Below are 24,442 nucleotides of genomic sequence, written 5' to 3'. Positions count from 1 at the left end.
TAGGTGGACAGAGTATAGGTGGGGAGGTAGGGAGGGGATAGGTCAGTCCAGGGAAGACGGACAGGTCAAGGAGGTGGGATGAGGTTAGTAGGTAGATGGGGGTGCGGCTTGGGGTGGGAGGAAGGGATGGGTGAGAGGAAGAACCGGTTAGGGAGGCAGAGACAGGTTGGACTGGTTTTGGGATGCAGTGGGTGGGGGGGGAAGAGCTGGGCTGGTTGTGTGGTGCAGTGGGGGGGGGGTGGGGAGGGGACGAACTGGATGTGTGGGTTAGGTGGAGTGGCCATGCTAAATTGCCGGTAGTGTTCAAAGATGTACAGGCTAGGTGTATTAGCTATGGGGAATGCAGGGTTACAGGGACTGTGGCGGGGTGGGGGGGGCATAAGTCTAGATGGTATGCTTTTCAGAGAGTTGGTGTGGACTCAATGGGTTGAATGGCTTGATCCCACACTTAAGATATTCTCTGATTAAATTCTATTGATCCATGATTCAAGAACAGGGACTGGTTTAAAATGCCATGTATAAGATGCAAACAACAAAATACACACCAGTTCTAGAAACATTACCAAATTTATTTCAACAGAGTACTACCAACTCTGCAATGATTTCAGGGAGGAGCAAAAGTTGCTACTCAGAAGAAAATATTTAAATCCTACAATCCCTGATACCTCTATTTAAATAGCTTTTCAGTATTATGCATAATTCAGAATAAAAATATTGCACATCAGTAAAGGCAGACAGATGAGAAAATAAACATATAAAATGACAGTTATGTATCATTGTCTAACAGGTTTACACATCAGGCAGTTGAACAGAATACAAGCATGCCATTCCCAGAAAAAGTTTCGCTCTTACAACATGCAATTCTTGTTATTTTGTCTATGTAATTACACAAGTCCATGAGTCACATGGAGCTTTAAATTACAACTACAAGATGCTCATAACTTCAGATAGCTGCTCAAACACTGAGTACTTCACCATTAAACTAGAATTCATAGTAATATAGAATGTATTGTATACAAGACGAGAAAGTTACCCACTTTAATGTTAATATTGTCTTCATCATAAATTTCCTTAGAAAACTGTACTTTTTTGCACAATTCACAATATAGTTATTGAATATTGAAAACTGAAAGAGAAAATAAGTACACACGTTTTATGAAGTGTAAAATTTGCTGGGATGGAGGGGTAAGGTCAAAGTGGTGTTGAACACATTGTATGGATCTGAAATGAACATTTTGTTTGGCAAAATACTGCAGTTGTTAAAAAGATAGTTTAACAAAATCTCAGACTGCTTGGTTTTGCTCCTACCGGTTTATCATGGCTTTGTACATGCATGTATGGGACACTACAACGCAGATTGTGCTTTCAAATGAAAGCTGTTCATAACCATGTAAAAACAAATTGGTCTAGTACTTGTTACACAAGTTGGCTGGAACATATTGTGCTTTAAACAACTGTACATTTTCAAAGACCTTTGGAACGTGCAAATATAAGCGTTTGCACTGGGTAGGTTTCCCTGTTTATATGCTCAAACAGTTTGCTATAAAATTGATGGCACCAAGAGAAGTTATTTGATCACAGTGGAGTGAATTGTGCTCACGTTCGCCCTGTTCTTATCTAAAAGTTTTAGACTGCACACAGTCCTCATAATTGAGCTTCTGCTTTCCTAACCATTGCATGTTGAAAGGTGGAGAAGTCATGTGTGGGAGACTGGTCGAAGTTGCTCCAATTGAGACTCCAGTGCAATCCGTTCTTTGCGAACTTCCTGAAAGAGATACATGCCAGTGAGTTCATTTTATACAAGAAATATTCTTAATTAGCACTTTGTGTTGTATTTTAAACCTTTTCAAGACAGAACAGAATCAAAGCATAGTGATTAAATCTTATGGAATACAGAGTCAGGTGTGTATTGGCAGGTATGTGGAGTACATTAACATCTTGTCTTTAGGAACCAATCTCCTTGTTCCAAAAACCACAGGATGGCAAAAACAGCATGACAACTGTTTTTAATGCACATTAAATTAATGAAGACCACTCAATAAAAATCCAAAGAAAGAAACTGTTGGAGTTGAAGGCTGTAATTGGTAGATTTTAGAATTGAATAGCCGAGACTTTATCGTCAAGTGGGCTCAAAAGGAGTGCAGTGAAAAGTCTGTAATGCCACCTCTTGGTACCATCTTAGGTACAGGATACCTTGGTAGAGATACTTTAAGTGTTGTTACCAAACTGAAATAGTTAAAAACAAAAGCTAGCATGGGAATACAGAGTTTAGAGTCCAGAATGAGAATAAAAAGTATCTTTAAGTTACAGTCCTTTTCCACCGAGTCTGCACCTGCTGAGTTTCAGAACAGGAGGCAACGCTGCCTCCATGAGATTGTATTCATCCAGAACTCGTCTCTGGGTTCCAGCCAGCGCTCACTCTGCTCCCTGCTTCGGGGTCCAGGCCTGCAACTCGCTCTGCTGCCCGCTCTGGGCTCCGGCCCATGCTCACTCTGCTCCCTGCTCCAGGGTCCAGGCCTGCGACTTGCTCTGCTGCCCGCTCTAGCCTGCGCTCTCTCTGCTGCCTGCTCTGGGCTCTGGCGGTGATTTTCTTCCAGGACTTGCCCCCCCAACCACCCCGGCCGAGGTCAGCCTGTGCTTGGTTTGCTCCCATTCCAAGGTCCAGCTGCCAGCTGCATGTTGGGTTGGTCTCACACTCCATTCTCCATTCCCTCCAGATAGAGTACTTTATGAAGTTAAAAATTGAGGTGGGTGGGAGGGGGTTGAGAAAAACTGCAAAGAGTGTTTAAAAAAATGGAAAAGGCTGCCATCTTAACCGATTTGGTATAAAGGAAGATTTTCCATTAACATAGTTCCCTTTGCTCGTAACCAATTAAAAAGCCTTTTGAGATGCGATGAAGGAAAGAAAGTCAATTTATGCACAACGTGTTCCTGCAAACAGTAAACAATAATGTCAAAATACTCCAGTTTTTGGTCGTTGAGGAGAACGAAGCTGGGGATAAATCACCTACCAAACTTCAAAATGAAGCAATGGAACATTTTACATCAATTTAAAAGGGTTGCTGTGGTCTTGGTTCATGCTTAACTCAAAAAAGATGCAAGGGAAATATGCAACTGTCTTCTGATAGAGAGCTCTACAACTATGTTTATACTGCACTATTGCATTTGAGTTTCCTTTTGAAATCAAAAACCTAACAACCAGTTGGGCTTGCAGTATGGTTCACTCATATGTAATGGAAGCTACATATATAAAATCACAGGGCTGTGTTCTGTGCAGATAAAAAAAAGAAGACGACACATCTCACTCACTTCAACTCAACAAAACAGCACTAGTAATTCTACAGTTACTTTCTCATGGCAGTGCCTTTACCAGTGTTAACCCCATTGTTTGATAAAGTAGACAAAGGTTGGTGGTTAACTCTCCGTCATCACTAACTAGGGTATTATGTATGGCGATACTTCTAGCAGTGAGAGTGGACTTGTCAGCCAACTGCAGTCCTCTTAATCCCTCTCAATTCTTGAGAATTATCCTATTAAGTGCTTGATGAAAAGATTCTACAAAAGATAACTTGTATTGCTGCAATGCAGAAAACTCAAAATCACTTTTTTCTCTCATTAAAGAATAATCATTAAGCGAAGCATTCTGCATTCCTCGATCAGGAGTTCGCAACCAATGGTTCTGGACCTACGTGAAGCTTATTAAGGACTAATGAGTAGTTCCCAACATTGACGATCAAATCCATTTTGATGCTAATTAAATAGCTTGTTGTTTTAAAACCTATTATTAAGATTGAATTATATATTCTTGAGTACAATCAGCAAACTTTTTACTTAAAAAGACATTAGTCAAATATACTGTTTCTCATGATTATTGGCATGTATAGCAGCATTTCAGCTCTAAAAAAATGTTCTTGTTATTAACATTACGAACCTATGTTCTAGATTGAAGAACTGTGGTAATAAAGCAAAAGTTCAGAAGTAAGGATATTACTTTGTCAACAGATTACCTAACAAATATTCCAGTTCTTTGTGCAGCTTAATGGCCATATACTCTGACAATAATTAGTAGACACACAGTGAAATATTTACTGACTATTAAAAAACATATGCTTCCACATTCCTGAGAATTTGGCATTGTAAATTTCTACATTAGCATTTACAATCCTAATTACCTATGTAAATTTGCCATACTGTAATGACACCCTCCCACCAGTGGTGGCAAGGAATATTTAATGGATAAAAAGAAGAACAAAAGCCCAATTCTTTTTCTTGCCTTTATCACCCACTAAGTTGTACTTGGTTTTGAATAGTTGTGGTGAATTTTCTCAAATGCAGGGAAAATGCCACCCAGCTCCAAAAAAATCAGAGATCTAACTTTTAAGCTGAGCATGCTCGGGAATAAAAATCTTTTTCTCTTAGCGTGGACACACACTACTCTTTGTACAACAGAAGGCACTTGCTTTGCATCCTCATTATTAATCATGATTCTGCTTAAACTAACTGCTAATACAATGGTGTTTGCAGCGTCTGATTTTCATTCATGGGATGTGGGTTTGCTAGCTGGGCCAGCATTTATTGCACATCATGAATTACCCTTAAGAAGGTGGTGATGAATTAGCTTCCTGAACATTGCATTCCAATTGCTGCAGGTACATCTGTTATAGAGGGGGAAGTTGCAGCTATTTTCATGTATCTGTTGCCCCTTGTCCCTCTAGGTCTGAGTGGTTGGGGGTTTGGAAAGTGCTATCTAAAGGAGAGAGAGATAATGGGAACTGCAGATGCTGGAGAATTCCAAGATAAAATGTGAGGCTGGATGAACACAGCAGGCCAAGCAGCATCTCAGGAGCACAAAAGCTGACGTTTCGGGCCTAGACCCTTCATCAGAGAGGGGGATGGGAAGAGGGAACTGGAATAAATAGGGAGAGAGGGGGAGGTGGACCGAAGATGGAGAGTAAAGAAGATAGGTGGAGAGAGTATAGGTGGGGAGGTAGGGAGGGGATAGGTCAGTCCAGGGAAGACGGACAGGTCAAGGAGGTGGGATGAGGTTAGTAGGTACATGGGGGTGCGGCTTGGGGTGGGAGGAAGGGATGGGTGAGAGGAAGAACCGGTTAGGGAGGCAGAGACAGGTTGGACTGGTTTTGGGATGCAGTGGGTGGGGGGGGAAGAGCTGGGCTGGTTGTGTGGTGCAGTGGGGGGAGGGGACGAACTGGGCTGGTTTTGGGATGCGGTGAGGGAAGGGGAGATTTTGAAACTGGTGAAGTCCACATTGATACCATTAGGCTGCAGGGTTCCCAGGCGGAATATGAGTTGCTGTTCCTGCAACCTTCGGGTGGCATCATTGTGGCAGTGCAGGAGGCCCATGATGGACATGTCATCTAGAGAATGGGAGGGGGAGTGGAAATGGTTTGCGACTGGGAGGTGCAGTTGTTTGTTGCGAACTGAGCGGAGGTGTTCTGCAAAGCGGTCTCCAAGCCTCCGCTTGGTTTCCCCAATGTAGAGGAAACCACACCGGGTACAGTGGATGCAGTATACCACATTGGCAGATGTGTAGGTGAACCTCTGCTTAATGTGGAATGTCATCTTGCGGCCTGGGATAGGGGTGAGGGAGGAGGTGTGGGGGCAATTGTAGCATTTCCTGCGGTTGCAGGGGAAGGTGCCGGGTGTGGTGGGGTTGGAGGGCAGTGTGGAGCGAACAAGGGACTCACGGAGAGAGTGGTCTCTCCGGAAAGCAGACAGGGGTTGCCTCCGCCGCATCTGCTCCCACGATAAGACATTCCACTCCCGCACATCCCAGATGTCCAAGTTCTTCAAGGACTGCAACTTTCCCCCCACAGTGATCGAGAATGCCCTTGACCGCGTCTCCCGTATTTCCCGCTACACATCCCTCACACCCCGCCCCCGCCACAACCGCCCTAAGAGGATCCCCCTCGTTCTCACACACCACCCTACCAACCTCCGGATACAACGCATCATCCTCCGACACTTTTGCCATTTACAATCCGACCCCACCACCCAAGACATTTTTCCATCCCCACCCCTGTCTAAAGGAGCTTGCTTTTATGTAGTGCATCTTCTAAATGGTACACATTAATTCTGAGTGTTGTAGGTGGACGCCGTGATGTTTGTGCATGTGGCATCAATCGAGTGGGCTGTTCTTTTCTGGATGAGGTCAAGCACGAGGGTTATTTGTGCTGTACTCATCCAGGCAAGTAAAGACTATTCCATCTCCTGACCTGTGCCTTGTAGGCTTTGGGGTGTCACGAGTTACTTGCTGCAAAATTTCTAGCCTTGGACCAGTTCTTGAACCACAGTTTTAAAAATGGTTCAGTTTCTGGTCAATGATTACTCTAGGACATCGATAGTGGAGGTTTCAGTGAAATGTCAGGGGGCATTGGCTGAATTCTGTCATCATTGTCTAGCATTGTGTAGAGCGAATGTTACTCGCCACTTGTCAGCACAAACATGGTTGCTGTCCAGATCTTACTACACTGGATATGGACTGCTTCAGTATCTGAGGAACTGTGAAAGATATTGAACATTGTGCATTCATCAGGGAACATCCCCACTTCTGACCTTATAATGGAGGTCATTGATGAAGCAGCTGAAGATGGCTAGATGTCATCCACTACTCTAGGGGACCCCTGCAGAGAGGTCCAGAGAGGCCTGCGTTCTGGAAACGTATTTTGAGGAGGTTTGACCAAAGTCCCTTCTTTTTCTTTCCAAAAAAGTAGTTGATGATTTACTTGTTATACAGAAACAAATAACAAATAGATGACATGACAAAAGGTGGGCTTGCTTTGATTGAAGAGAGACATCGAGTGGCATTGAATTATTTAACTGGGATATGACTACTGGCAGGACATATACAAAACCTGTGAAAATCACCCTTTGTTTCCATGTGGAAATTTCCTCACACTCGTACAGCTCTGTTAGAGCTATCTCTCAGACTGAACAGAACCTCTGACGGTCCTGTTTACATCAGGCAGCCAGGGCACCCTGATTGGACCAGGTTAACAGCCCCAAATCAGGGAACTCATATTCTATGAGATCTATCTGGCTGACCTCATTGCAAACACAACACCTTACATATGGTAGCCAAACCTCAGCATGCTGAGCAGATCTGACTCAGCAAAACAAAATTCTTACTGTCCTCTCCAAATCCAGCAAGTCTCAGATGATAAATCACTTTTCAAAAATGAAAAAAATCAATTTACTGTTATCTCCACCTTACCTTGTAGTCAACACCATGAATTACAATGTCTCACCCATAGCATGTTATTATTTGCTACTTAATTTAGTACACCATGGCAGTTTTGATTGCACTGTGACCAATTTTCTGTTTGAAATTCATGACTATTTCATATTCTGTCCAAGTTACAATCTAACATCAATAATTCTCAAAGCCAACAAACAGTTACAACTTCTCCCCCAGAACATGAACTGTCCCCTGAAAGCGAAGGGAGTATAGTCCTGAGTAATGAAACATTCTTCACTTTTTTGATCAGATTACAGGATATGGGCAATGGTGTACCTTTGCCTTTAACTATTGCAATCCTTGTGGCAATGATTCTTCCATAATGATTTGAAACACCCATGTCCAGCACCTGAAATCAGACTTCTGAACATTGTACTCACTGGTATTCTCCAGTTAAAGAGGACTGATTTGCCATTTGTGTGACTTGGTGCTATATGCATCATTCTAGGTCTCACTGACAACTAATGCACACCTTGATCATGCTGCCTCTGGGTGCCAGTATACTGCTGTCCTGCTGCAGCTGAACATAAGGTACCATTTGTCATGCTGTCAGAACCACCAAACTCATCTCAAATATCTCTATCACTCTCAAGCCTTTTGTCATTTTTAAAAGACTCATTCTTCAGATATAGTTGTTACTGACAAGGCCAGTATTCATTACCTCCCTGTAACTGCCCTGGAGGAAGTGGTGACGAACAATGACTGTGGTATAGGTATACTCATATAACTCATGTTAGATAAAGAATTAAAAGATTGTGATCCAGCAACAATAGGTGGAGTTCCAAGTCAGGATGCAGTGTGATTTTTAAGGGGCACATTCAGATTGCGGTGTTCCCATGTACCTGCTATCCTTATATTTGTTGTGGGACAGGCCAATAGTTTCAGAGCAACCAAAGAAGCCTTTTCAAAGGCTTGTCGTTTTGCTGCTGCATACTGCTGCCACTGTGCCAGTGCGTGTTTAAAACTGGTGCATAGCACTGATTCAGGTTGCTGTTTTGATTTGTTTGGTGGTGAGCTACTCTAGGTGACACACTAAGCAATAGGTGGATCTGCAAGCTGACAAGTGCCTCACTCCTGATGAACTTCATCCTCGGGTTTTAAAAGTGGCTGGTTAAGATAGTTCATATATTGGGTTGTAATTTTCCAAAATTCCCCAGATCCCTGGAAATGTGCCTTAGACAGGAAAACAGTGAATATAACTCTATTCTGCAAAAAGGGAGGGAGACAGAAAGCCAGGAATGAGAGGTCATTTAGCTTAATGTTTGCCATGGAGAAGATGATAATCAAAGCCATGATGAAAAATGTTATTCCAGGGTTTTTTTTCAAAAAAAAACTTAAAGTAACCAGGCAGATTCAGTATGGCTGTGTCTTAGACAAATCATGTTAAACCAATTTACTAGAGTCCTTTCAAGAGTTAATGTGAGATGTAAGCAAAGGGAAATCAATGGATGTACTGTACTTAAGTTTCTGAAAGGCATTTAAGAAGGCATCAGATCAGAAGTTATTGCAGAAAATTAGATTTAATTGTATAAAAAGTGTAAACATATTGGCAAGGATAGAAGATTGGCCAGCTCATAGGAAACAGAGATAAATGGGTCAATTTCTGATAGTGGTGTGCCACAGGGATTAGTGCTGGGGCCTCAACTTATTACATATTACAAACAACTTGGATGAAGGGATGGAAGACAACAGTTACTAAATTTGCTGATGACACAAAGATAGGTAGCAAAGTAATTTGTGAGGAAGACATAAGGAGGAAACAAAAAGATATAGATAGGATATGAGTGGACAAGAATCTGGAAAAGAGAATAATTTGGCAAATATGAAAATGTTCATTTTGACATGAAGAATAAAATGAAGCATATTATCTAAATGGTGAAACAATGCAGAGCTCTGAGCTGTGGAAGGCTCTGGGATTCCTAATGCATGGCTGCAAAAATTTATCTGCAGATACATCAAATTAGGAAAACTTTTAGATTGTTAATATCTGTCATAAGGGGAGTTAAATACAAAAGGGAAGGCTATGCTTCAGTTGTACAGGGCATTAGGTGAGACCCAATCTAGAGCACTGTGTACACAGTGTTGGTCTTCAAGGATATACATGCATTGAATGCAGTTAAGAGAAGGTTTACAAGACTAATATCTTGTTTGGATGGGCTGTGTTATAAGGATAGACCAGACCAAATCAGGCATCTGCTGGGATTTAGAGAAGTAAGAGACAAATTGACTGAAACACAAGGTCTTGAGGGATCTTGATTGTGCGTATTTGGAAAGGTGGTTCCTCTTGTGGGAGAATCTAAAATTAGGGGGTCACTGTTTAAACATAGGAGGCCCATTTAAAGCAGATGAGGAGAACTTTTTTTCTGAGTCCTAAATCATTGGAATTCTCCTCAAGAGACGGTAGGAACACAGCCTTTGAGTAACTTATGGCTGAAGTAGACAAATTCTTGACAAGCAAGGGGTGAAAAGTTATTGGGATAGGTGGGAGTGTGGAGTAATCAGGTCAGGCATGATGTTACTGAATGGCTGACAGAATGTGGGGACCAAATGACCAACTTCAGCCCCTAAAGAAAGTGAGCACTGTTGGCGCAGCACTCATCCAGGCAAGAAAGAACATTCAAGCACACTGCTAGCTTATGCCTTGCAGGTAATGGGAAGACTTTGGAGTGAGGTGCTGAGTTACTGTAAAACACCCAGCTCATCTGTTCTTAAATAATAGCTGATCCAGTTAAATTTCTGGTCAATGATGAGTAACCAGGATGTTGGTTATGGCATCATTAATGATTGCAATATGAATGAAGGTTGATCGCAGGTAATTAGTCCAGGCATCTGTGTCATAGAATCCCTTCGGGGTGGAGACAGGTCCTTTAGCCCAACAAGTCCACACCACCCCTCCGAAGAGCATCCCACCCAGGCCCATTCCCCAAATTTCCCCATGTCTAACCCACCTAACCTAAACATCTCTGGACACTATGGGCAATTTAGCACGGCCAATCCACCTACCCTGCACATTTTCGAACTGTGGAAGGAAATCGCAGCACCCAGAGGAAATCCACGCAGACACAGGGAGAATGTGCAAACTCTACACAGACAGTCACCCAAGGGTGGAATCGAGCCTGGGTCCCTAGTACTGAGGCAGCAGTGCTAGCCATGCCACTTCATGTCATGCTAATGCTACTTGCTGCTTATCATCCCAAAGCTGAACATTGTCTGTGTCCACCTGCATTCTGCTTCATTCCGCTTCTGCCACCTACTTCATCACAGATATCCGCTCTTGTTCTTTCCACCCTTCTCCATCTTTTACTTGGTTAAATTCTGTTGTATCTTCAACTTGTTTCCAATTGAGATGAAAGATTATTGACCTTAAATATTAATTCCTTTTCTTTTCTCTTCTCACAGATGCTGCCAAATCTTCTGAATATAAGCAACACTTTGTTTGCATTTAGGCTTTCATCATATTTCTCGTGTCCATCTGTTAACTGTCTGGTGAGATAATTTATTGACATAGGATTACATTGATTAAACTATGTGATATTGTAACACCCATAACAGGTACTTATGTTGGCTCAGTAAGTTGCAATCTGGCCTTCAGGGTGGAAAGTGATGAATTCAAGTCCCACTCCAGAGAATTCAATGCACATTCTGATTCTCTGGCGCTAAGTGCTCAGTGTGTGAGTTACTTGTGTTCCACCAGTTGGTGGGAACTTGCAGCTAACTTTCTATCTAGCTCTCCACTAAAGGTTAAAAACTCTGTCAAATAGAATAATGTCACCTCTGAAAAATAATTTGTTTGTTTTGTTGAAAACATTCACGTAGTTGCTGTTGCCCCCTGAGTTTTTAATGCATAAAACACTTTTACAAAGTAACCTTCAGTCTCCCTTTATTCATGTGTTGATTTTTACATCTAGAGGAAGTTATGCTTCAGCTACATAAAGCCCTGGCTAAACCACATCTGGACTACTATACACAGTTCAGGGCAGCACACTTTCAGAAGGATATATTGGCCTTGGAGAGACTGAAGGGTAGATTTACTCACATTATACCTGGATTCCAAGGCTTAAGCTTTAAGGAAAGATGAAACAAGGCTCCATGGTTGTATCCCTGGAATTAAGAGGGCTAAGGGGTGATTTAATCAAAATATTAAGATACAAAGGACAACAGATAAGGTAAGTGGGGACAAACTATTTCTATGGTTTGGGAATGAAGGACTAAGGGCACAGTCTACAAAATAGAATCATACTCTTCAGGAGAGACTGGAAAACACTTCCTCACACAAAGGGTCTTGGAAGTTTGCATGGTAAGGCTTTCAATTAGTTAAATCAATTATTAATTGTTGGATGCTAGATTAATTGCTCATTTTAAAACCGACATGGCTAGATTTGATAACTACATGTTTTAAGCAAAATGGGACAAAGGCAAGTATTTTGAAGTGAATCGCAAATTAGCCAAAATCTCATTGAAAGCCAGAATATGCTTTGGTGTGGGGGTGGGGGTGGTGGTGATTGCTAAATGTTCAGGCTCCTGTTCCCATAGTTAGCACTGTGCCCAAGCAGTCACTGTCATGATTGTTAGCAGGCTATTTAATCTATAGAAATGGCACAGATAAGACCATCACTATCCTCGCCCAAGCCCCAGATATTTGGGATCCCACCATAGGTTGTCGAACAGAGGTCGGGAATCAAACTCTAGTCACCTTTTCACTCACTACACAAGGTTGCAGACACTACTTGTAGTATGCCTACTGTCCATCTACTCATGACAGACCTCTGCTCCTCTATTGAGTTTAGCAAGCAAAACAGCCCCTAAGGAAAAGTTTCAGGACTGCCTCCTGCTTGGAGAAGTTTCAGTACTGTCAAAATGAGTGAGCTGATATTGCCTCAAGGTATTACAATCACAGTGGTACAAGTAGCATTAAAAATTTCACCTCTCTCCAAGATAACACTGCTTACTACAACTTAACTCTCCCTAGTTAGACACAAGATTATCATTGTAGGAACGGAGTTGCAAGACTGATTTCACAATCTCTAATTATTGCCAGGCCTGCCATAGGAGGGGACAACAGGGACCATCAACTAGGGCCAGGGGTTGCACAGAGGTCTCAAGATTTCTGTCCCTATCCCTGATTATCGCAGATAAGTGCCCAGCAATTCTCAGTTACACTGACTTTACCAAGCGGTCAGAAGCCATTGGGATGGGGCTATGGATACAAATGTTTGCTTTTACAAGAGATTAAGTAGTTGAGGATGTAATAGCAAAGGATTGTGTGGGGGTGTGGTTGGCAAAACATTGACAAATTGTCGATAAAAGGTCATGAGTGAAGGGGCATAGGAAGAGATATGAAAGGCAGTTTGAGGGGGCGACATTGGCATGGAGGAAGAGGGGCATGGAGTAGGTAGGGAGGTGAGGTGACATAAATAGGCATAGTTAGAATCAGGGTGAGTGAGTAACTGGGATTCTTGATTGCTTTTAAAACAAACAAAGTAGCTGTGACAAAGACCAAAGCATGCATGTCCACTTACTGGGTAATGGGCCCAGCACACACTGGCACCACCCACCCAACCCCGGAACAAAAATCAGGCCACTATCTGGGTAACTTCCTCCTGCATCAGTGAGTCTGGAATGGAAATTCAAACTAAACCATGCAACCTACAGTCTTTTGCAATGAGGCAGCTGCTAGTTCTCCAAACACCAAATCATTAACACGCAGTTTGTTCAAAAAAAATTAAAAATTCAAAAGCTGTAGGCGGATAAAACTCATAATTCTTAAATGTGTGAAATAAGTAAAGGGAGTGAACTACACTCTAACAATAATATCTCAACATTAGAATGTGGCAAGGTGCCCAACCCCATCCTAAGGCTGGCATCACTTGGAAGGCAAGGAGTGAAATGCCAGCTGAATGCGTTACCCAGGTTACAAACACCAGCACATCTACAAACATTGGTATATCCATCATGCGAATAGCAAGACAATTTAGACTTCTGCAAATCAATGCTTCAAAAATAAACAAATTATATTAAAAAGCAAGATGGAACGGGATTTGTTGTGAAAAAGTGGGATCTGCTTTTGCAGCAACAATAAAATTGAACTCTCCAGCTCAGTGCTGTTATCTTACTTTGAATTGCTGCTGCAGTTCACCATTCAACCTGACCAGAATCATATTAGCCTCTTTGTTTTTGCGAACCGCTGTCTGAATGGCTTTTTTATGCTTGGATGGCATTCTATAACAAGAAACAAAAAAAAGGTTATTTTTTTATTATAATGAAGTAATTGAATCCATAATCATCTTCAGTTTAACATTTCAGTGAGTGACAAATTACACCTGTCACAGGGATCTCTGATCATTGACTGTCAACAGGTAAGGTCTGAGAGATGCAGGGTTTATGTGCAATTTTGAAGTTTGCTGAATTCCAGGCTAGTTGGATGCGACTTTTATTGCCTTCCAAAAAAAATTCCAATCACCTACCCATGACTATATCGCTTGCAAGAGATTTTTTTTGCTGATCCAGGGTTACGTTTTGCATGGCTGTACGGGTAAGGATTAATATCTAACACACAATACAACTGGTAGACTCTGCTGATATTAATCTGAGGTCAAACAGAGTTGAGAACCAGCACTCGACCCTGAATGGAGGATTAATCCTGTACCTTTCTGTCAATAATGAATCCCCTTTTTGTGCCGTTCTTTCATGACTAATAAAAACAGAGTTTTTGAAAAGGGATTTCTTATCAACGCACAGTAAGCAGACACAGCTGGTCTAAGGCCACATAACTCAGCTTTTGCTGGTGACCTCTAACTTCTGTAGGCGGTGACGCTCTGTGTAATACACTGCCCATTTCTTTGTGACGCACATTGTACACAGTGCTCACTTGTTTTCCACTTGCTTGAAGTGGTACACCACTGAGATAACAGTACAGTATGGAGGCTACAGCTAAAGATCATTAATATTGTGCTCTAAGATTACATTAAAGCTCTGAATGACTATTTTAAAAGCAACACAAATATTACTTTTGCAATTGCTGGTGCAGTTTAGCGTCTGGTGCGGAAGTCGAATTAAGTCGAGGCAATGGTTCCTGACTCTCCCCCTGGCTTTCAGGCCGATGTTTTCTACGAAGAGGTTTCAAAGGAGGCTGGCGAGACTTCACATCCTTCATGGAGAGAAAAGAAAAACAGCCACTTTGTTAGTTGTTCTTCCCTCACTACTTCATCCATTGTTTTGTTTTCCTTAACAGCCCGCTCTACCTAACGTCAAAGTGTGCCGGAGTTTGGATTGCAAAAGGCTCATTTAGGTTTCAGACAGTGGCAGCGCTCTTGCTTCTGAATGGGTCTAGGCCCAAAGCGTCAGCTTTTGTGCTCCTGAGATGCTGCTTGGCCTGCTGTGTTCATCCAGCTCCACACTTTGTTATTCTGAATAGGAGTTGTTGGTTTGAGCCCCCTGTCTTGGTGACATTAGTATGTAATCTAAACTTTAATGCGGTACTGAAGGCATGCTGCAATGTCAGAGGCAGTGGACAGCATTTTCCCAGGTACTGATCGACATGGGCACTGGCAAGAAAAATGGGAAAAATCACGTGTGATGGCAAACAAGGAATTTTTCAACACAGAAGCAAAAAGACCCATTTTCAACTAAATGTTAATTTGTAAGATAAAATTCTCATGAGCAAAGAGAGGCCTATTTGCACGCATTAACATCTCACAACGGGAGGGAGGTGATCCAGCCACATGCCTACAGCTCTTCAAACAAGTATCACCTTGTGCCAAACTACACTTTCCCCCCATAGCCTTGCGTACCATTTCTATCCAAGTAATTATCCAATGCCCTCCTAAATGCCTCAATTGAACCAGCCCCACTACACTGCTAACTGACTCTTGAGTCTTGCTAACTGCTAGCAGTTAACCTGCCACTGACGCACTCCTTACAGTTGACTTCAAATTATCCACTGAGCCTAAATTCTGATCAGTTGGGTGACCGGAGAGGGGCAAGCAAAAAGTTGATGGATGGCCTGTGACAACAACCTACCCTCCTTTATCTTGCTGATGTCCTACAATGAGCTTGACAGTGATGGCGCGGTTTTTGAAGTTTGTGGTTACCACCCTGTGAAATGGATGGGTATTTCTGGCATTGACGCATGCTCGCTTCAACATGGAAATCCAGAAGTTGCTCTCAGCAAGTCCCACAGCACTTCTGTGGGATGCACATGCTGACTTCCCCACTAGTGGCAATCCTCAGGAATTAGTGACCTGACAGGAAGCTTCCTTTACACATTGTGATGTCACTATTAAATATGTGGGGATAAAACATATGCCCTATTGATGACTGGGTTTCCAACAGCATACCACGCCATATCTACTATTGAACAGTCTCTCCGGTCCTGAAGAAAATTGTATTTGTGAAATAACAAATAAGAAAAATCATATTTTAAAACAAAGTTTATGATGTTTCAACTTTTAATGCCAGCACATGGTCCAAATTTTATACCGTTCTCTGTAAAACTGCCAAAACAATGAAGAATAATCAGTGCATTTCACCTCCCCGTTTACCGCCTGCGAGAATAATTCATTCTGATTGTTTACGTTGTTTGACGACATCACTGTTGCTGGATGTCTGGGAAAATGTTGGAAAAGGAAAAATCCATACCACAGAGGAAAATCGATTCTGTGGGCAACTTTTTTTTTTGAGGTTAGTGGTATATACAATTATTTTGCTTCTGACAATAAAACCTGAGACAATGTATCTATATATTTAATTGGCATGCTGACCCATTGGCTTCCAGAATGTAGCCGTCCTTAAGTCCATGCAGTAGAAAAATTAATTAGAGGGACTGCTGATTCTCACCTTCAAAACTACCATCATCTTTTCATTAGAAAAGAGATCAAGAGGAGATTTGACAGAGGGAAGTTCCACTGGGATTCAAAGGTTTTAGAGGAGGATAATCCCACTGTTTGACGAGTCAGTAAATTGAGGACATAAACTGAAAACCACAGGATTGTTGAGCTAATGGTAGAGTAGTGACAGAGAAACATTTACAGGCACTGAGCTGGGACACAATAATTAGCTTTTGGAGAAGTGTGGACTAACAAATGAAAGTCAGCACAAAATTCTTTGACTAACTTGATAAGAATTCTTTAATAAAGTAATGCAGAGTTAATAAGGTTGGGCGATTAACGTGTATGTAAACTTTCAAAAAGCATTTGACAAATGACCACATAACTGACTGTGTTAGCAAAACTAAAGCCCATGGGATTAACAGGACAGTGACAGCATGCATACAAAATTGGCAAAGAGACAGAAAGCAGAGCATCGTGGTGAACATTTGTTTTATAGACTGGAGGTTAAGTACACAGTGGTGTTTCTTGGGTTTGTTACTGGCCCTTTTTATTGTGTATTACAATTGCTTATTCAAGGCATAATTTCAGAGAGAAACTGTTTCCAGTGACAGAAAAGGTCAGTAACCAAAGTACGAAGATTAGGTGAATATAAAAAGAATTCAACGAGATATGAGGATTTAAAAATTGAACCCAGTGATTTAAGGTGTAAAACATGAAAGCAGATTCATTAGTATCTTTCAGAAGTGACTTGGATAAATAGATGAAGTAGAAAAATGCAAGAAAAAGGGGGAAAACAGCAGGGGCTGCAATTAACTAATTAGTTCTTTGAACCAACGTAGTCAATGGGCTGAATGGCCTCTTTCAGTATGACGCACAATTTAAGATCCATTCAAAATCTTCAGAAAATGAAAAACAAAAGTGTATGGTAAGAAAAGTCGCTCTCTGCCGTTGGCTTCCTGCTTTGGTTGGGGGAAGTAATTAGGTAATATTATACCAAATCGAGATACAGCACAGGGAAGCATTTGTAACACTAATTACAAAAACATATATTTGAGGAATAAAATAACTAAGAAAGATATGTGCAAAGAGCAGAGAAATGAAACAAGGTGTTGAGATCTTACAAAAGAGTCAACACAGATTTAACAATTCAAAACTCTGGTGTCCAGTTCAACCCGAAGCTAGATTTTAAAGCTTATTTTTAAAAAGAGGAATTGATTTACCGTGAACAGTAACATGAAACAAGTGATTGCAAGTGGGCAGACTATCCTTGCCCTCGCAAATTATTTTTCATTCATCAAGTAAATGTAAACCAAGCTATGGTTGTGTCCTGGTTTTGTTACCTGCCTCCAATTAGCCCAATTTCTATCTTTCTGCTTTTGTCATCATATTCAGACAATTTTCACATAGTTACTCCAAATGCTTTTCCTGTAAGCTTCCCCTCACTCCTTGAGTCAGAAGGTTTTTGAGCAAAGAGAAGCACAAAGTAATGAGAAAAGAGGTTGATTCAGAAACTTTCATCTCATATTTCTAGCTATACAGAATGGAGAATAATAGATTAAGAAGCTATATTGTGCCTGAGGCTATAAACTACAGAAGATAAGTGGTGACAAAGACAAAAGAGCAAATTATAGTGTTACAAAGCCGTAACTATTTCTTAAATTCAGAAATCATTTATCAGACACAACCCTTCCCTCACACATTTAGCTTACTGTGACTTGAGGTAGGGTTCAAGTTAATAATATTACGTGAGATTGCTTCCCCTATTCATAAGGACACCCACCCGTGTCTCTTTTTCTGATGTTTTAATTACTGACAGTAAACCAGGCATGTAAACCATGGAATATACTCCTTCGAACTCTGATCAGGAGCAAATAAAATTTTAAAAATTGATCTTGTGAAAATCAAATGCTTCCAAATTCCAAACTAACCTTAATTGGGGAGCTATTTTCTTCTCCCAGATTACTTGGTCTCTTCATTTGAGAGGATAGGTCTGTTAAAGATCCTTTGTTGGCCTACAAAATCAATTGCACAGCAATGAGGTCTAGGTAAGCGTTCCACAGACTACATTGTTTAAGAGATAAGACTTGAGTTTTTTTTGTTCAAGCTTTCAGGTAATCTTACCTCATACTTCCTTACGTTGGCTAAGTGTGTCACTTAGAGTCACAGAACTGTACAGCATGGAGACAGACCCTTCTGTCCAATTCATCCATGCCGACCAGATATCCTATATAAATCTAATCCCATTTGCCAGCATTTGGCTCACATCCCTCTAAACCCTTCCTATTCGTATTCCCATCTAGATGCCTTTTAAACTGTTATAATCATACCAGCCTCCACCTCTTCTTCTGTCAGCTTATTCAATATATCCACCACCCACTGTGTGAAAAAGTTGCCCTTCAGGTCCCTTTTAAAGTGCCAGATGACTGGAGGATAGCAAATGTGGTTCCCCTGTTCAAGAAGTGGGGCAGAGACAATCCTGGTAATTATAGACCAGTGAGCCTTACCTCAGTTGTTGGTAAAGTGTTGGAAAAGGTTATAAGGGATAGGATTTATAATCATCTAGAAGAGAATAAATTGATTAGGGATAGTCAGCACGGTTTTGTGAAGGGAAGGTCGTGCCTCACAAACCTTATTGAGTTCTTTGAGAAGGTGACCAAACAGGTAGATGTGAGTAAACCGGTTGATGTGGTGTATATGGATTTCAGCAAGGCGTTCGATAAGGTTCCCCACAGAAGGCTATTGTACAAAATGCGGAGGAATGGAATTGTGGGCGATATAGCAGTTTGGATCGGAAATTGGCTTGCTGAAAGAAGACAGAGGGTGGTAGTTGATGGGAAATGTTCATCCTGGAGACCAGTTACTAGTGGTGTACCGCAAGGGTCAGTGTTGGGTCCACTGCTGTCTGTCATTTTTATAAATGACCTGGGTAAGGGCGTAGAAGGATGGGTTAGTAAATTTGCAGACGACACTAAGGTCAGTGGAGTTGTGGATAGTGACGAAGGATGTTGCAGGTTGCAGAGAGACATAGATAAGCTGCAGAGCTGGGCTGAGAGGTGGCAAATGGAGTTTAATGAAGACAAGTGTGAGGTGATGCACTTTGGTAGGAGTAACCGGAAGGCAAAGTACAGGGCTAATGGCAAGATTCTTAGTAGTGTAGATGATCAGAGAGATCTCGGTGGCCATGTACACAGATCCTTGAAAGTTGCCACCCGGGTTGACAGGGCTGTTAAGACGGCATACAGTGTTTTAGCTTTTATTAATAGAGGGATCGAGTTCCGGAACTAAAGAGGTTATGCTGCAGCTGTACAAAACTCTGGTGTGGCCGCACTTGGAGTATTGCGTACAGTTCTGGTCACCGCATTATAAGAAGGACGTGGAAGCTTTGGAAAGGGTGCAGAGGAGATTTACTAGGATGTTGCCTGGTATGGAGGGAAGGTCTTACGAGGAAAGGCTGAGGGACTTGAGGCTGTTTTCATTACAGAGAAGGTGGTTGAGAGGTGACTTAATTGAAAGATATAAAATAATCAGAGGGTTAGATAGGGATAGGGAAAGCCTTTTTCCTAGGATGGTGACGGCGAGCACGAGGGGGCACAGCTTTAAATTGAGGGGTGAAAGATATAGGACAGATGTCAGAGGTAGTTTCTTTACTCAAAGAGTAGTAAGGGAATGGAACGCTTTGCCTGCAACGGTAGTAGATTTGCCAACTTTAGGTACATTTAAGTCGTCATTGGATAAGCATATGGACGTACATGGAATAGTGTAGGTTAGATGGGCTTGAGATTGGTATGACAGGTCGGCACAACATCGAGGGCCGAAGAGCCTGTACTGTGCTGTAATGTTCTATTTTCTAAATCTTTCCCCGCTCGCCTTAAGCCTACACTGTCTAGTGCTGGACTCTCCAACACCGGGGAAAACAACCTTGTTTGTTCACACCATCCATGCCCCTCATGATTTCACAAGCTTGTTTTATAACTCTCTGAGTCGGTGCCTTGAGATATGTAGAACATAGAACAATACAGAGCAGAACAGGCCCTTCGGCCCTCGATGTTGCACCAACCTGTGAACTAATCTAAACCCCTCCCCCTACACTATCCCATCATCATCCATATTCTTATCCAAGGTCTGTTTAAATGCCCCTAACGTGGCTGAGTTAACTACATTGGCAGGGCCTTCCCACTCTCTGAGTAAAGAACCTGCCCCTGACATCTGTCTTAAATCTATCACCCCTCAAGTTGTAGCTATGCCCCCTTGTACAAGCTGAAGTCATTATCCTCGGAAAAAGACTCTCACTGTCCACCCTATCTCATCCTCTGATCATCTTGTATGTCTCTATTAAATCCCCTCTTAGCATTCTTCTCTCCAATGAGAACACACCCAAGCCCCTCAGCCTTTCTTCATAGGACCTGCGCTCCTTACCAGGCAACATCCTGGTAAATCTCCTCTGCACCTTCTCCAATGCTTCAACATCCTTCCTGTAATGGGGTGACCAGAACTGCACGCAATATTCCAAATGAGGCTGCACTAGCGTTTTGTACAGTTGCAGCAAGACATCACGGCTCCGGAACTCAACCCCTCTACCAATAAAACCTAAAACACCGTAGGCCTTTTTAACAGCACTATCAACCTGGGTGGCAACTTTCAGGGGTCTATGTACATGGACATCAAGATCCCTGTGCACATCCACACTACCAAGAATCTTTCCATTGACCCAGTAATCTGACTTCCTATTATTCTTCTCAAAGTGAATCACCTACACTTATCCGCATTGAACTCCATTTGCCACCTTTCAGCCCAGTTCTGCAGTTTATCCAAGTCTCCCCGCAACCTGCAACATTCTTCCACACTGTCCATCACTCCACCGACTTAAGTGTCATCTGCAAACTTACTAACCCATCCACCTATGCCGGCGTCCAAGTCATTTATAAAAATGACAAACAGCAGTGGTCCCAAAACAGATCCTTGAGGCACACCACTAGTGACATGACTCCAGGCTGAATATTTTCCATCAACCACCACTCATTGCCTCCTTACAGAAAGCCAGTTTCTAATCCAAACTGCTAAATCTCCCTCAATCCTGTGCCTCTGTATTTTCTCTAGTAGCCTACCATGTGGAATCTTATCAAAGGCTTTACTGAAGTCCATGTACACCACGTCAACTGCCCTACCCTCATCCACATGCTTGGTCACCCTCTCAAAAACTCAATGAGGTTTGTGAGACATGACCTGCCCCTGACGAATCCATGCTGACTATCTCCAATCAAATTGTTGCTTGCTAGATGATTATAAATCCTATCTCTTATAATCCTTTCCAAAACCTTTCCTACAATCGACGCAAGGCTCACAGGTCTATAATTACCTGGGTCATCCCTACTGCCCTTCTTGAACAAGGGCACAACATTTGCAATCCTCCAGTCCTCTGGTACTAAACCTGTAGACAATCAGGACTCAAAGATCAAGGCCAAAGGCTCCGCCACCTCCTCCCTAGCTTCCCAGAGAATCCTTCGAAAAATCCCATCTGGCCCAGGGGATTTATCTAACTTCACATCTTCTAGAATTGATAACACCTCCTCCTTACTAACCTTAATCTCTTCAATTCTAGTAGCCCGTAACTCAGTCGTCTTCTCTACAATATTCTCCTGTTCCTCGGTGAAAACAGATGAGAAATAATCATTTAGCACCTCTCCGGTCTCCACAGGGTCCACACACAACTTCCCACTTCTGTCTTTGACTGACCCTATTCCTACCCTAGTCATCCTCTTATTATATGTTTTGATTTCAAAAAGGTACAAGTCATGGTAGCGCAAGCAGCTGAAAACACTTCAAACTGGGCCAACCTTCAGGATGATTGGACATAAGTAGTAGAGCAGGAAGGGAAAAAAAAGATAGTGAAAGTGGAATTTAAAAACCTGGAGGAGGCGTGGTGGTGGGGAGGTGGGGGGTGGAGGCAGAAGGTGTCAAGTTAGCGTCCTAAGCTTTTGTGACAGTTTCCAATTATCTACAAGCACATGGTGGGGAGAGAAAGTGAGAAAGGTTCTTGCCTCCAATTAATGGCTCCATAAACTCCATATGGAGATGGTCTGAAATGGAATTAACTCTGCAAAACATTGCAAAGCCGTCCCTCTCGTTCAACCTCTTACCTTGCCACGGAGTTATTTATTAAGATCCGCAAGGGAGCTCCTGCCTCCAAAAATGGTGGGTGCTATGCCTGCCTTTGGCGCAGGCACCAGGCTGACATCTCCATTTCCCCCCCAACCCCAGCAGTGCCCCAGATTGACCACTGACCTAAGCTCTCAGCAAATTGGGGTCATTTGGATTCAAAACTCATGCTCCCAGCACAATGTAGCTCGGGCACAAGGATCGGGACCTGGAATTCCTCTGTGAGTCAAATTTCCAATCCCATAGAGGGAAAGAAACCTTTATTTCTGGGCGTGAGTGGTCACCTTCATCACAAAGCTTCAGGGGAAGGAGGGAGGAAAGAGTCTGCATTCATACAAAGCAGCTTACACACTTAAAGATGTTCCATTAGCTTTCACAAGTGACATGTGAATTTTGAAACTCAGTCACTGTCATTGGGCAGACATCGCGTGGCCCTAAAAGGAAACTTTGAGATGAAAAAACCTCTTGCTTCTATTCTGACAACCTCAAACAAAGTAGGAACCAAGCACTGAACTCAAGATACATCCCCAATGTTTAACCAAAGGAAAACAAAAACGGGTCTCTCAAAAATGTAATAAAGCTTCCAAGAGTAAATATGATCTCACTAGTATTGGCTGAGGGATGCATGTTGGCCAGGACACCAGGGGAATTCCCCTGTTTATTTATGTTTGAATGGTGCCATGGCATGTGTTATTTTCCATATAAACATGTAGATTTAACATCTCACCTGGATGACAATATTGCAGCTTCCTTGACACTGCAATAAAGTCCTAACCCACATAAAGGAATTTTCTGAGTCAGAGACAAGAATGCTGATAACCTTCCTGTTTCTGGATGCTGCCCATGTGCTATTGTTTACAGCCTCACAGGAGGAGAAGGTTGAACCTCTGTTCTTGCTGAGACATGTTGCACTTCCCAATTTTCACAAGCCTCCCACATGTTGCATATTTTGGCTGAGAAGACAGCAAATGACATACTGCCCTGCTTCTATAATTACACAAAGTGATACTCTTCGAGTTTCTATCCTGCAATAGTACACAAACCCTACCTCAACGATATTAAATGATTCTTCCTTATCACTTATTCATTTCTGATCTATATTTAGGGTTACAAGTCATGTCTTTTTTTCTTTATTTAAACAAACCTGTATTTAACAAAATAGTTGCATTTATCTAAATGATAGGGAGAGAGGTGGTCAAAAGAAACATTTTAAGTAACCATTTAAACTCTGGCTTGCTGTTTGAATCGTAATTTGAAATTACTCTGTTTAAAAATGCGGCTACATCTTACTGCACCATCTGGTGGTGAAACCATAGATTACTCTACACTATTCCAGACTTATCCCAGTTATTGACAACCATTTCTCTTTGTAAATGTACCAGGATACCATGATTAGCTTCAAACCCACAACATGGATAATCACCCCCGTCTTACTCACACAGCAGCTGATCTTTTGGCTCATCTACTGGTCAGAGTTTCAGACCCCTGGATTGATGAATGGGCCTAGCACAGGTCAGCACTCCAGTCGCTCCCGTTTTAACAAACGGAACTCTGGAGATCGATGGTATAAGGCTCGGACACCACTGATCATCTTACCTGACCCTGCCCTTGACAACACTGAATTTTACTCTAATGGGTACTTGGTACAGTTAAACAGCAATACAATCCGAAACCTGGACTGTGATTTTGTTCCCACTTGGAGTTATTCAGGGTACACGGGCAATCTTTTTAAAGAAAAACAGCCCATTTTCTCCGGTCTAGACAAAAATCAATGCAATTGGGTTGATATTATTAAATGTAAAATTGTGACGTGTACTAAAACACAGTGATGCAAAGTAAATACATAAAAATGCTTTCACAACTGCCACTTCAGTTTGGATAAGTGTGGAAGCCGTTCTATATTTAGATCACCTCAACTCTCCTCCCTTTTGCAGCATGACAGAAGCAGACATTAGTGAATTTGAGATTCTGCTGTCAATATACAGGCAGGTTGCTGATGCAATAGGTGAGACACCAATCTCATTTTCCTGAAAAATCAAACAAACCGCATGCCAGTGTCAAAATGCTGTCTGTTCACTGTACAAAAATTGGTCTTACGGCTTTCGAAACAGCACCAAATCCTTCGTGGATGGAGTATGATTTTGCACAGAGGGTGACATAACATTGCCACTCCAGCTTTCTCTTCATGTCTACTTCCTTGTCT

General features: G+C 42.1%; 1 protein-coding gene across 4 annotated transcripts in view; it reads right to left on the bottom strand.

The window, feature by feature from the left end:
* Positions 1 to 548: 548 nt before the first annotated feature.
* reps2 (RALBP1 associated Eps domain containing 2) overlaps positions 549 to 24,442 on the bottom strand; it is a 182,717-nt gene continuing 158,823 nt past the window's right edge. For 2 of the 4 annotated variants that reach the window (XM_059650393.1, XM_059650394.1), the window contains exons 16-20: positions 21,663 to 21,719; positions 18,012 to 18,095; positions 14,263 to 14,402; positions 13,369 to 13,474; positions 549 to 1,765 (exon numbers count right to left, since the gene is read on the bottom strand). In XM_059650393.1, the coding sequence (XP_059506376.1) occupies positions 1,697 to 1,765; positions 13,369 to 13,474; positions 14,263 to 14,402; positions 18,012 to 18,095; positions 21,663 to 21,719 (456 nt within the window). In that variant the 3' untranslated portion in view covers positions 549 to 1,696. The remainder of the gene's footprint in view (positions 1,766 to 13,368; positions 13,475 to 14,262; positions 14,403 to 18,011; positions 18,096 to 21,662; positions 21,720 to 24,442) is intronic. The other 2 variants (XM_048540758.2, XM_048540760.2) reach the window with 2 other exon arrangements.

Source organism: Stegostoma tigrinum, chromosome 12 (genome assembly GCF_030684315.1).
Source record: "Stegostoma tigrinum isolate sSteTig4 chromosome 12, sSteTig4.hap1, whole genome shotgun sequence".
In the NCBI taxonomy this organism is placed as follows: Eukaryota; Metazoa; Chordata; class Chondrichthyes; order Orectolobiformes; family Stegostomatidae; genus Stegostoma; species Stegostoma tigrinum.
This window is presented reverse-complemented; position numbering and strand designations above follow the sequence as displayed.